This window comes from Homalodisca vitripennis, chromosome 8 (assembly GCF_021130785.1).
Source record: "Homalodisca vitripennis isolate AUS2020 chromosome 8, UT_GWSS_2.1, whole genome shotgun sequence".
NCBI classification, from domain to species: domain Eukaryota; kingdom Metazoa; phylum Arthropoda; class Insecta; order Hemiptera; family Cicadellidae; genus Homalodisca; species Homalodisca vitripennis.
In genome coordinates, this window is record NC_060214.1 from 16,224,552 (window position 1) to 16,238,129 (window position 13,578).

At 36.9% G+C, this 13,578-nt stretch overlaps 1 protein-coding gene across 3 annotated transcripts in view; it reads right to left on the reverse strand.

The window, feature by feature from the left end:
- LOC124367360 (ubiquitin conjugation factor E4 A) overlaps positions 1–13,578 on the reverse strand; it is a 46,654-nt gene that overhangs the window by 17,653 nt on the left and 15,423 nt on the right. The window contains exons 8-12 of one of the 3 annotated variants that reach the window (XM_046824116.1): positions 11,504–11,649; positions 10,746–10,895; positions 9,543–9,626; positions 5,860–6,019; positions 746–911 (exon numbers count right to left, since the gene is read on the reverse strand). In XM_046824116.1, the coding sequence (XP_046680072.1) occupies positions 746–911; positions 5,860–6,019; positions 9,543–9,626; positions 10,746–10,895; positions 11,504–11,649 (706 nt within the window). The other 2 variants (XM_046824114.1, XM_046824115.1) reach the window with 2 other exon arrangements.

A 13,578-nucleotide genomic window follows, 5' to 3' on the forward strand; every position in this document is an offset into this window, starting at 1 on the left:
TATGCTAATTTTGAGTAAAATATCTTGTTTTATACTTTTTTCTTTTACCTTTTATAATTAAGTTATAATAAAAATACTTAAAAAAAAAAAAACAAAATGTTTTACTTGTCTTGGTGTTATAGGAAAGTTAATGGATTTATTAGTGGCGTGTGAAGGGTTAAAAACATTCTTTTTATAAAATAATTAAGTTTTACATTTAATGATATAAACTGATGTCACCCTTAGTTATTTTTTAAATCCTATAACCATGTCACGGACAATTCTGTACCAAACGTGGGATTTGTTGCAGGCTTGCCAATCCTTGATTAAGTATCAGTCTATGAGAAGATATTGCATTCAATGCTATATCAGTTTCCACTTAAAACGATGTGGTAGTCCACTATCTAGTGGCAAGCAAAAAGAAAGCAATTATGAATGTATTACAGAAAACTATTAAACACATGTTATAATAATAAAACTCTGAAAATAATCAAAGATATTGAACAATTTAAATATGATTCATAAAAATAAGGTAATCACTCTTAGAAATGGGTTAAAACTCTTTTAATATAGTAAGATATAATATAGTAGCGATATCTATTCTTTAAAAAACAGACTAGCTTTTTCAAGCAAAATATCTGCCATTAAATCCCAATATGGATGCAAGGCCTTAAGTTCATTCTCAGTTAAGTCAAAGATTTAATTCACACATTTAGTTATTTTAATATACCTTATAGCACTCGAAAATCAACATTTATTAATTTACCTAATACATTCTCAGCAAGACCAAATAGCTGAGGGCTGTAGGAGCGTCCATCTCTAGACACAGCGGAACAGAACTCCTCACTGTCGCTGAGGTGGATGTAGATCTTGCAGATGTTCAGTACGATTGATGCAGGATCAAACGAGTACTCCTTCAGCTGGTCTTTCACCTGTACAAGCATTAATTATTAGAGTCACATGACTGCTCTGTAAACAAGACCAGACAGCTGAGGGTTGTACAATTATCAATCTCTAGACACAGCGGAACAGAACTCCTCACTGTCGCTGAGGTGGATGTAGATCTTGCAGATGTTTAGTCTAATTGTACGAAGGTCAAATGGCTCCTCCAGCTGGTCTTTCACCTGGACATAATTGTCTGTAGCATGTACAGATAAGGAACTATTGACAAATAGAGTTTCATGAAGTATTTGTATGGTCTGCATCAGTTAGTGATTAAAACATTTGGCTCATGATATATATTATTAGTTTGTTAATGTTCATTGCCGAAAAACCAAATAGAATCATTTAGTTCCTCAATAAACAGATGCTTAAAAATCTTTAATTCTGTTAAGTTTCAAACATATAGTAGTGTCTTCTGCTTATTGAATCACATTACCCAAATGTACTATGTTTGCATACAGTAAGAAAAGAATAGGTCCAAAGATTGATCCTTGAGGAACTCCAAATTTTATTTTGTAACACACAAAAATATATCATAGATCTCACCCTGTCACCATATGTATCTAGGATTAAATTACAACCATTTATGACGAACATGCCTTATACCATATCAATGTGGTATATCGAAAGAAACCCGTATGACCGACATGTTCGATAGCACCTGAGAGATGAAAGATTACACTGAGCGATAAACAATGATTCTCCAATCTCTTCATTATTACACAATTTATTTTTGACTGCACCAACTGTTAATTTTCCTTCCCTACAATCAAACTACCATTTGGAAAGGATATGATTCTGGCTCAGAAAGCAACATTTTATTCAAAATCGATTTATCAAATACCTTACACACTAAGTTCAATTCCGGTGATGGTAGCTTCGTACACATTTCACACCAATAATACTGATGATGCCACGGTGGTATCAAGTACAAGGGTATTTTTAACCCTCCAAGTGCTGGTTAGAACTGCCTTAAGTGCTGGGCATTTTTCAGTATGTTTGCAAGCGTTTAGAAAGTTTTTTTTTATATACTGTTACCTTAATGTAAATACTACATATTATATATCATTATTTTCAGGAAAGATCACAGAATATGATAATAATACTTATATGACTTACCTTTACATGGTAAAATATTGCTGAATGTAAATCTTGACAAAAAAAAAAAAAAAGTTTTTATTTTTTCACTTTGAGCTTAGATATCATTTCACCAAAGTTATGAAAATAAAAATCCAAGATATACAAGTTGTAGGTAATTTAATAATGAACCCAAAAGTATATACATCTTATGGGTTTACATATTGACAGAATTCACTCAGAGCAAAAAACGATAAATTGTAACACGTAAAAAATCAGTGATATTTGAAACATTGTGTACTACATTGTAACACCTTTCACATTCCTTATTGCACTAGACCTACTTAATTCACTCATTTTTACAATAAAACACAATATAAAACAGTAATAGTCAACTACAACACCAAAGGTATGATGCAAACAACGACGGAACAGCAATAAACAGAACGACCGAACCGTATGACTTGGAAATAAACATACGCTTAGAAACAGCTGTCGTATAGCGCCGGTCTTTGAGCAAAGACGTGCTCCATAGAGTATAACGAGTTCCGCATTTCTTCTAGTTTAATACTATATAAAATAGTTCGTGATATTCCGTAATATATAGCCACTAGCGTGGTTTAAAGAGATCGCGTTTCTGACATCGCGCTCCGCGAGGTCAGCACTGGAAACAGGTACGCTAACATCGCGCTACGCGATGTCAGCACCTGGAGGGTTAAGCTGCTGAATTTTGTACTAGTTAATAATAAATCATAGTTATTGCTACATTAAATATTTATTTAGATGTAACCAGTCTTCAAAAGTGTTGATTATTTTTTAATGTTTACAACTTGAGTTTCAGCTGAATTGTAGTCAGGTGTTCTGATCAGTTAACTCGAATCCTGCCAATCTTTCACATATGTTACACAATTATTATTTGTTACAAATATTTGGTAAGTATGTTGCATTTGAACATTATTAGTATTAATGACACAGCGGTGGCCCCATGTTACTTTATATGTAAAAAGAAACATTTCATCTACAAAATGGTATTATTTAGCTACGTTATTTATTTTTTTTTTTTCCCTTGGGTCGGCCTACTGCCATGCACTTAAGCTACGTTATTACTATTACATCAAGATTTTCAACACGAATATTTGGTCAGTGTGATGCGTGTCCACATCGTTAGTGTCACCAATGCTGCCATAGTGGTATCAGTTTTTTTGTATATTAAACAAATTTTTTTTCATAAAGTGATTGCATTCCATAATTGTAGTGCTAAATAAAAGAAAATAGACTAAAAAACTAAGTTTGGGATTTCGGGTGCCATACCACGAAACAAAGCTGGGCTTGAACGTATTAAAGTCGGCAATATGGAGATTGAGTTCAAAACATCTCCCTTCTTGATAACGGAAACAACTTTCACAAGCTTCATCCAAGAAGGAAAGTATAAGTAACATAAATTGAGTTACGACTGGATAATAGTCCTAATAGGTTTCAATAATTGGTAATCAGTAACAGGCTTCACTGAGGTTGCATGCAAAATTTCTAATTTTTACAGCTCATTTCAATCGACAGGTTTCCTGACAGAAAAAGAAATGTTTACATCCCTAGCAGACAAAAGAGAAATTGTGTTAAAATATTGAGTGATAGGTTTACACACAGCTACATTCTATGGTCGGACATTCACCATCATAGACCTTATTCTTGTCTATGTAGAAATGTTTACATCCCCAGCAGACAAAAGAGAAATTGTGTTAAAATATTGAGTGATAGGTTTACACACAGCTACATTCTATGGTCGGACATTCACCATCATAGACCTTATTCTTGTCTATGTAGAAATGTTTACATCCCCAGCAGACAAAAAGAGAAATTGTGTTAAAATATTGAGTGATAGGTTTTACACACAGCTACATTCTATGGTCGGACATTCACCATCATAGACCTTATTCTTGTCTATGTAGAAATGTTTACATCCCCAGCAGACAAAAGAGAAATTGTGTTAAAATATTGAGTGATAGGTTTACACACACAGCTACATTCTATGGTCGGACATTCACCATCATAGACCTTATTCTTGCTATGTAGAAATGTTTACATCCCCAGCAGACAAAAGAGAAATTGTGTTAAAAATATTGAGTGATAGGTTTACACACAGCTACATTCTATGGTCGGACATTCACCATCATAGACCTTATTCTTGCTATGTAGAAATGTTTACATCCCCAGCAGACAAAAGAGAAATTGTTTTAAAATATTGAGTGATAGGTTTACACACAGCTACATTCTATGGTCGGACATTCACCATTCATAGACCTTATTCTTGTCTATGTAGAAATGTTTACATCCCCAGCAGACAAAAGAGAAATTGTGTTAAAATATTGAGTGATAGGTTTACACACAGCTACATTCTATGGTCGGACATTCACCATCATAGACCTTATTCTTGTCTATATAGAAATGTTTACATCCCCAGCAGACAAAAGAGAAATTGTGTTAAAAATATTGAGTGATAGGTTTACACACAGCTACATTCTATGGTTGGACATTCACCATCATAGACCTTATTCTTGTCTATATAGAAATGTTTACATCCCCAGCAGACAAAAGAGAAATTGTGTTAAAATATTGAGTGATAGGTTTACACACAGCTACATTCTATGGTCAGACATTCACCATCATAGGCCTTATTCTTGTCTATGTAGAAATGTTTACATCCCCAGCAGACAAAAGAGAAATTGTGTTAAAATATTGAGTGATAGGTTTACACACAGCTACATTCTATGGTTGGACATTCACCATCATAGACCTTATTCTTGTCTATATAGAAATGTTTACATCCCCAGCAGACAAAAGAGAAATTGTGTTAAAATATTGAGTGATAGGTTTACACACAGCTACATTCTATGGTTGGACATTCACCATCATAGACCTTATTCTTGTCTATATAGAAATGTTTACATCCCCAGCAGACAAAAGAGAAATTGTGTTTAAAATATTGAGTGATAGGTTTACACACAGCTACATTCTATGGTCGGACATTCACCATCATAGACCTTATTCTTGTCTATATAGAAATGTTTACATCCCCAGCAGACAAAAGAGAAATTGTGTTAAAATATTGAGTGATAGGTTTACACACAGCTACATTCTATGGTCGGACATTCACCATCATAGACCTTATTCTTGTCTATATAGAAATGTTTACATCCCCAGCAGACAAAAGAGAAATTGTGTTAAAATATTGAGTGATAGGTTTACACACAGCTACATTCTATGGTCGGACATTCACCATCATAGGCCTTATTCTTGTCTATGTAGAAATGAAGTTTCATGCAAAATTCAGTGAATAAATGGAATATTTCTCGAGATATATTGCCACATGATATATTCACGTTTTTGTTCAGAAAGTTAGGTTTTATAGCAGTGTTTAAATCAAAGTTCTGGTTAGCTAGCGACGGTACTAGAATTTAAGAGTGCGCTGAAGTCAAATATTGTCACCGACTTTAAACATTGACTCTAGTCTATTATATTTTCTTTTGACTCTAAAAATCTTAAGATTGTACATTTTGCATACAAATTTATTTATTCAGCACTTGTCTTGTTTCCTTCATGGTTACCCACGAGATCAACATAAAACTATTTACTAACGCTCAGCCAAATCACATGGAGTGACATGCACCATCATCGAACTTAGTGTCCCTCATATATAATTGAGTCTTCATACCAAACTTCAGATCTATAGCTTAGTTTGTTTTCGAGATATCTTGTGGAGAGACAAAAATGAAACTCTTCGAGTCCCTTGAGAAACAGGCTTCGCTAAAGCTCAGTCAATAAAAGTGTGTGTTTTGCTGGTTTTCTAGCAGTTATTATTTTTACCTTGAAATTCTTCTTGTTGGGACCCACGAGGTGGAGAAGGAAATAGTTGAGCATGGCTGCGATTCTGTCGACCATGGTCCGATGGCAGAATATGGTCCTGATCTCCGAACTCAGGTACACCAGGCATTCTATAGTTTTGGTGCCAAGAATGTTATCGAACCTGCCACAAAAACAGAACTAATTAGTTGCATCCTATCATGATTTCAGATCACAACAGGTTGATCAAGTTGATTTCAATTAAATTCTTAACCTATGGTCTGTCACAAAGTACCAACTGATACTTCTAAGCAAGATAATTTATACCTCTACAGTAAAACCTCTCATATCAGACTCCTCCCGATATCCGACCTAGTGTCCGACCGTCTGTGTAATCCGACCATACTCTGTTGGAGAGCCTGTTCAGACTCGAAACAGTGACTCATCTACACTACACCATTCTTTGTATTTGTGCCACAAACCATCAGCTGTGGTTGTTGATACAGATGTGGAATGTGCTCTGACTACAAACTTGTACTGTTCTATGTTTGGTAACATCAATACTGTTTTTGTGCCACAAACCGTCAGCTGTGGTTGTTGATACAGATGTGGAATGTGCTCTGACTACAAACTTGTACTGTTCTATGTTTGGTAACATCAATACTGTTTTTCCCCAATTCATGACTATGGTTGTGAAGTGCTTTAACGTGAGGTTGCATGTGTGATAATTGCAACTCAACAACGTAAAAGTGTTTCTTTGCAACAAAGTGTTGCAACGATCGGACCATGGTGAGTCTGTTACTAAGCTAGCTTCTGAGTGGGGTGTAGGGGTGACTACGATAAAGGACTGGAAGAAAAGCCGTAAAGATCTGGAAGCGTACTCAACGACAGTCAAGACAGATGATATGTTAAAAAGCAGAAAAATGTTTAAAAAACCAAAACTGGAACTTGTTCATGAAGCGTTATGGATTTGGTTTTGTCAGGAAAGGCCAAAGGAACACCATTGTCAGGCCCCATCGTAAAGGAAAAAGCCATAAATTTACATGACTAGTTGGGAGGTGATCTACAAAAGTTTAGCGCTATTGAAGGGTGGCTACATAAATGGAAATTGCGTCATGGCATATGTAGATTAAACGAGCCTAAATTACAAAATGCTTCCAAAAACCACTCTTGCTGCTAAAAATGAGCCTGTGTCAGGAACATAGCTTGCTAAAGATAGACCCACAATTACAACTTATAGGAATGCCATAGGAAGCCACAAAATTCCGTTGTTCGTCACAGGGAAATCTAAGAAGCCAAGAGCATTTAAAAAGCTAAACATGGCAACACTTCCAGTTTTCTATCATACACAATCATCTGCTTGGATGAATACTCATTTGTTTTAAGGAGCGGGTTTTTGACGAATTTGTCCCCTAAGTATAAAACCATTTAAAATCTAAAAACCTTCCTACTCATGCTGTTTTGCTCTTAGATAACACTCCCTGTCACCCCTCTGAATCTGAACTAAAAAAGGAAACATCAAGGCTTAATTTTTACCGCCCCACGTTACACCTTTAACAAAGCTTATCAGGGCATCATTGAGTGGCTAAGAGAAGATTCAGAAGAAAATATGTCAGCTCTCTCATGAAGAAACAGAAAAAAAGTTTCAATATAAAAAATGCCATCTATATCGTTGCTGCAGCTTGGGATGAAACTAAACAAACCACCCTTTGGAGGGCTAGGAAAAAGATTTGGCCATCATTGAAACAAGAAGAACCTGAGACTGATCATGAGCAAACTTCCACAGAAGCAGATATTGAGACAGACAAAACAAAAACATTACAAAATCTACAAGTGTTTCAGCACGATCTCCAGATGACAGATGTAGAAGAGTGGGTTGTTGAAGGTGATGTTTCAGAAGTTACAGCCAATAAAGATCTCAGCGACGACCAAATCATTGCTGAAGGAAACAGGATTTTTCCGGACATTTGCCATCGCTCAATGATACAAAAAATCAATGATTATTTATATCACTGAACGATGACAAATGTCCGGAAAAAATCCTGTTTCCTTCACAGTCCTACTATCCTCAAAAACAAACTTTGGACAAATCATTGCTACTGTGCAGAACGAAGCCGAGGAAGAAGTAATTGACTCAGATAAAGAGGAAACTACAAGTGAGTCATTCTGCTACTAAAGACACCTTCGACGTTGCACTGAAGGTACATCGAGCAACATCCAAATGCAACTCCAATGGATGTATTGCAGGCAAAAAAATGGAGGGACAATTCCACAAAGTCAAAATTGAAACAAAAATCCATTACTGAATTCTTTAAATAAGGTACTGTAAATACGCTTACACATTTAATTTAATTTAAAAACTGTAAATGTTTGAAATGTATTCAGCAACATAAGAACACTGGTATTTACAAGTACAATAAAGTTGTTCACTTATTGTAGTACACTGCATACATGTAGGTTTGTTTTACCTGGGAAAGGCGTTTTTGTTCCTCCAGATATCCGACTTTTTGGCCATTCCGACCATGGCTTGGTCCCGTTATGGTTGGATATGAGAGGTTCTACTGTATATTGTTACTCTTTTACTATAAACCCTCTTTATCTCAGCTGCCTTCCCATTCACTCCTCCCTCCCCCTAACTTACCAGACAATTTAAATACTACAAGTATTACTGAACATGTTTTACTCTGTATAATATGATAAAAAGTACTGAATGTAATTAAAAATTACTAATTATTGGTCAATTTATTTGTTTGGTTGTCAAAAAGGTGTGCTAAATATTAAATCTGGCGTTTGAATTATATTTTGATTCTACTGTGTTCAATTTAATGTAACTGCTAATGTTCACTTTCAAATGCTAGTATTTAAAAATTCTAAGTAAAGAATGCATCTAATTTAATATGTAGATAGGTTTATACAATACCAATTGATAACGTTAAAAATACTTTATGAATTTATAACCACACATATCCGCAACTCTGATTCAAATTCTGATGGAAACTTTTACAGACTAGGAAACCTGTGATATGAGCAATTGCTTCTGTTGTGTTGATCTTTGCAATCCCATCACAAAGCCTAATTATAATGGTTTCTGAGGCCCTTCACTGAAATTAGGTCCTATTTTCATGATCGGCAACAGATTGTTAGCATAAATGGTGTTACATCTAAAGGCATTACAGTAAAGTAAGGTGTTCCACAGGGCTCTATCCTTGAACCACTCTTCTTTCTAATCAGTACAAAAACATGCGATATATATAAAATTCAAGATAAAATGTTTAATTTTACACCACCTTCACAAAAAAAGATATGGAGCAAAGTTTCTAAAACTTTTATATGAGGTAAAAATTAAAGTAATAAAACATTTATTTTTGGCTCCATGATAAAACAGTTAGTTTTAAGAACTCACTAAAACTCTTTTATGGGAGTAATTATAACATGATATACTTGGTGGAAGTCTAAAACAGATAAAAACTCAAAAAAACCCGTATTTCTGACCACATTATATATAAAATAGTTGGGTATTTAACTACTATCATGAACAAGACAAAATCGCAGAGTTTGAGAAAAGGGAAAGAAGAATTCAGAGAAAGTACATAGTATATTAGGGTCATTGTTCGATTTGGAACGATAAGGTCTGCATTTACTGGATTAGGTTATCAACCAAAAATTATACATCAATGTTTTGAACGTAAACTTAAAACACAACTTACCTTGCCGTCATACCGATGTGGACAAAACTGTTCTCGTTCCTTTGCCTTTCATTAGGTGGCAGATTCTCCCACTCCCCTGCCTCCCTGAAATTCAAAGCACATTCATTCATTACTCTTGAAATACTGAACTCTCAATTCCAAATAATAAGGTCAAATTAAACATTGATTTTCTTAAATACACACAATTCAACAAGTTCCAATTAATGTTTTCAATCACACTGGTTCAGATATTGAAGTAGGAAAGGAAAGTTGTGATGGGAAGGGACCTGTGTTAACTCCCGCAGCTGGGAATGTTCCTGCAACTCTTTTAACACATAGAAAACTTCAACGAAACAACCAAATTCTGTACCAGATGATCATGCATGATAAAGAGTTAATGCCATTAGCAATACTGCAACAAGTCAGTGCAGGAATACCATCTACTAATTGAGTTTCAATAAAATACATGTTGTCCCTTCTTCTGCACACACTGCTGGGTCACTGACCAAACACCAAACTTAGTCAGTACACCAACATCAGCACAAAAATTTCCCTCACTTCTAACCTCCTGCCTCCCCTACTATCAAAATCGGCTCATTTTCTGTGAAGTTTCGTCTTTTCGAAGCTCTCTTTCTTACATCCTTAAAAATAAAAATAAAATCACAATCCAATTGGGTCCACACAAGGGCGGATCAAGTACTGATTTTTGGAGAGGGTCACCTTGGTTTTAGCTAACCATTATCTTCACTATAACAAGTTATTTGCATCTCGATATAATACAAAATAAAATTTACAAAAACAGATTTACTCATACTCAAACTTTAGTTCCTCAAATTGATTTTACTGTTTATAGATGCAATACGAGAGTAAAAATTTTATTTCATAAAAACTTCTTTTTTTTAAAACCTCGAAGGGGGCCATGGCCCCCATTGCCCCCTCCCTGGATCCACCACAGATTTCAAAAAATTCAGTGATCTTAGTTCTTAGGCTTGTGTGGTCAGAATTGTAACAATCATCTAATTCCAGTTTACACCAAGTCATTTTTTACACAATTAAATTCTAGACTATAGTTAAAAATTAAGAACATTCTCATTAAAGCTATTTACCAAACTACTTAAAGTTCTCTGATTCACTCACTCAATAGACTCGAGACCAAAAGCATTTTGCATGCTTCAATAACTGACCTTTATACAATTTGAAGACAAGAGGCCAGGTATAACTCACCTGGCAGCCATCATGGTCCGCAGACTGGCCATGTTGCTGAGGGCCTCGTCCAACAAGAAGACAGCATCGTTCATCAGCAAGTTTAGGAATCTGAGGAACAGTGGGGGGTTCACTGCCTCCATGTTGGCCTCAGCATCTGCTGCCAGGTTCCTGCCAAGGTAATGTAAACATGTATTCTTTACTCGAATATTCTTTGTTTAAATTTTGTTCTTTATGATAAAAGGTTTTTGGACATTTTCCGTCGTTATACATTACAGAATGAAATGAAAGGAAGGAAACAAAAAGAAGAGAAGGTAAATGCGTCACACATACTCAAAATCTGTTTAGAATTCAGACAGGTGAAAATGAATCCAGGCTTTGTCACTGCACAGGATGCAGTGACATTAAGGTGTAGGACCAAAACATAGGGCCAAAGGCAGCTGTCTTTTCCCTTTTACACCCTGACCATTCATGTCTCATTGTTTCAGATGACACACCGCGATACCCCAGGAAATGCCTATAATGATTTTCTTGTTAGTTTCCCACTTTCGTCTGTGCTGGTGTGTGACAATGCTCTTGAATTCGCATGCACATGACTTGCATCATGTGCAGTGACAATGCATGGACTCCTTTTCTCCTATCGGGAGAAACCTTCCTTTTCAAATTACCCTACATGAGTTAGTAAGCGTATCAAATCTGCTTGGATTTTTTTCAAAGTTGGTTTTTACAGTATAAAAGCTCCATGTACATGTACTGAAAGATTTTTATAAAGGACTCACTTGAAACATTGCTTCTGCTCTTCCAGGTTCCACAGGTACTCCATCACTGTGTACATGGGCCGACGATAGTTGAACTTCTGCTCGAACGTTACGCTCTGTCCTGTCATCTCGATTCCCACAAACACATCCAGCAAAGACTCCACAATCTGATACACAATAGCAGAGTTAGGCAAGGAGAGAGAAATCATCACTGTGTACATGGGCCGACGATAGTTGACTTCTGCTCGAACGTTACACTCTGTCCTGTCATCTCGATTCCCACAAACACATCCAGCAAAGACTCCACAATCTGATACACAATAGCAGAGTTAGAGAAGGAGAGAGAAATCATCACTGTGTACATGGGCCGACGATAGTTGAACTTCTGCTCGAACGTTACGCTCTGTCCTGTCATCTCGATTCCCACAAACACATCCAGCAAAGACTCCACAATCTGATACACAATAGCAGAGTTAGGCAAGGAGAGAGAAATCATCACTGTGTACATGGGCCGACGATAGTTGAACTTCTGCTCGAACGTTACGCTCTGTCCTGTCATCTCGATTCCCACAAACACATCCAGTAAAGACTCCACAATCTGATACACAATAGCAGAGTTAGGCAAGGAGAGAGAAATCATCACTGTGTACATGGGCCGACGATAGTTGAACTTCTGCTCGAACGTTACGCTCTGTCCTGTCATCTCGATTCCCACAAACACATCCAGTAAAGACTCCACAATCTGATACACAATAGCAGAGTTAGGCAAGGAGAGAGAAATCATCACTGTGTACATGGGCCGACGATAGTTGAACTTCTGCTCGAACGTTACGCTCTGTCCTGTCATCTCGATTCCCACAAACACATCCAGTAAAGACTCCACAATCTGATACACAATAGCAGAGTTAGGCAAGGAGAGAGAAATCATCACTGTGTACATGGGCCGACGATAGTTGACTTCTGCTCGAACGTTACGCTCTGTCCTGTCATCTCGATTCCCACAAACACATCCAGCAAAGACTCCACAATCTGATACACAATAGCAGAGTTAGGCAAGGAGAGAGAAATCATCACTGTGTACATGGGCCGACGATAGTTGAACTTCTGCTCGAACGTTACACTCTGTCCTGTCATCTCGATTCCCACAAACACATCCAGCAAAGACTCCACAATCTGATACACAATAGCAGAGTTAGGCAAGGAGAGAGAAATCATCACTGTGTACATGGGCCGACGATAGTTGAACTTCTGCTCGAACGTTACGCTCTGTCCTGTCATCTCGATTCCCACAAACACATCCAGCAAAGACTCCACAATCTGATACACAATAGCAGAGTTAGAGAAGGAGAGAGAAATCATCACTGTGTACATGGGCCGACGATAGTTGAACTTCTGCTCGAACGTTACGCTCTGTCCTGTCATCTCGATTCCCACAAACACATCCAGCAAAGACTCCACAATCTGATACACAATAGCAGAGTTAGAGAAGGAGAGAGAAATCATCACTGTGTACATGGGCCGACGATAACTGAACTTCTGCTCCAAGAGGATTCACTTCTGGCTGGTTTATACCTTCCAGTTGAACCTAGAGTGCAGCAAAAACCGATGTATCACTTAAATCTGGGCAACCTTATAGATGTCCTGGAGCGGCACATCACCAACCGCAAATGTCGAGATTCTAGGGCAAAAGCGTTAAGTCGTTAGGTCTAGTCTACTGTGGGAGATGACAGTTGGAGTTGGTGGGATTCGTTCCCTAAGAGTCAAAGGTTCTTGTTAGTCTATATAAAGGGGGTGCCACACCCTGCCTGATTTGACTGGAGAGGCTGGCTATGACCTGACATTAGTGCCTTAAATTCTTGCTCATGGATCTCAACAGGAGACGGGCCCTAGCCCTAACCTTACCCATCCAGAATATCCTGTCATTCCACAAGCAGCCAAAGGTCTTTATAAAACTAGGTGCAATTTCTAAGCTTCTTGCCCTAAGAGAACAAGAAAATTTTATATATTATTGTATTCCTTTTTAGAACAGTGGTAATGGTTTATTCTGTAATATGAATGACGGACCATAATTTATAAAGTTCCTGTTTACACATGCT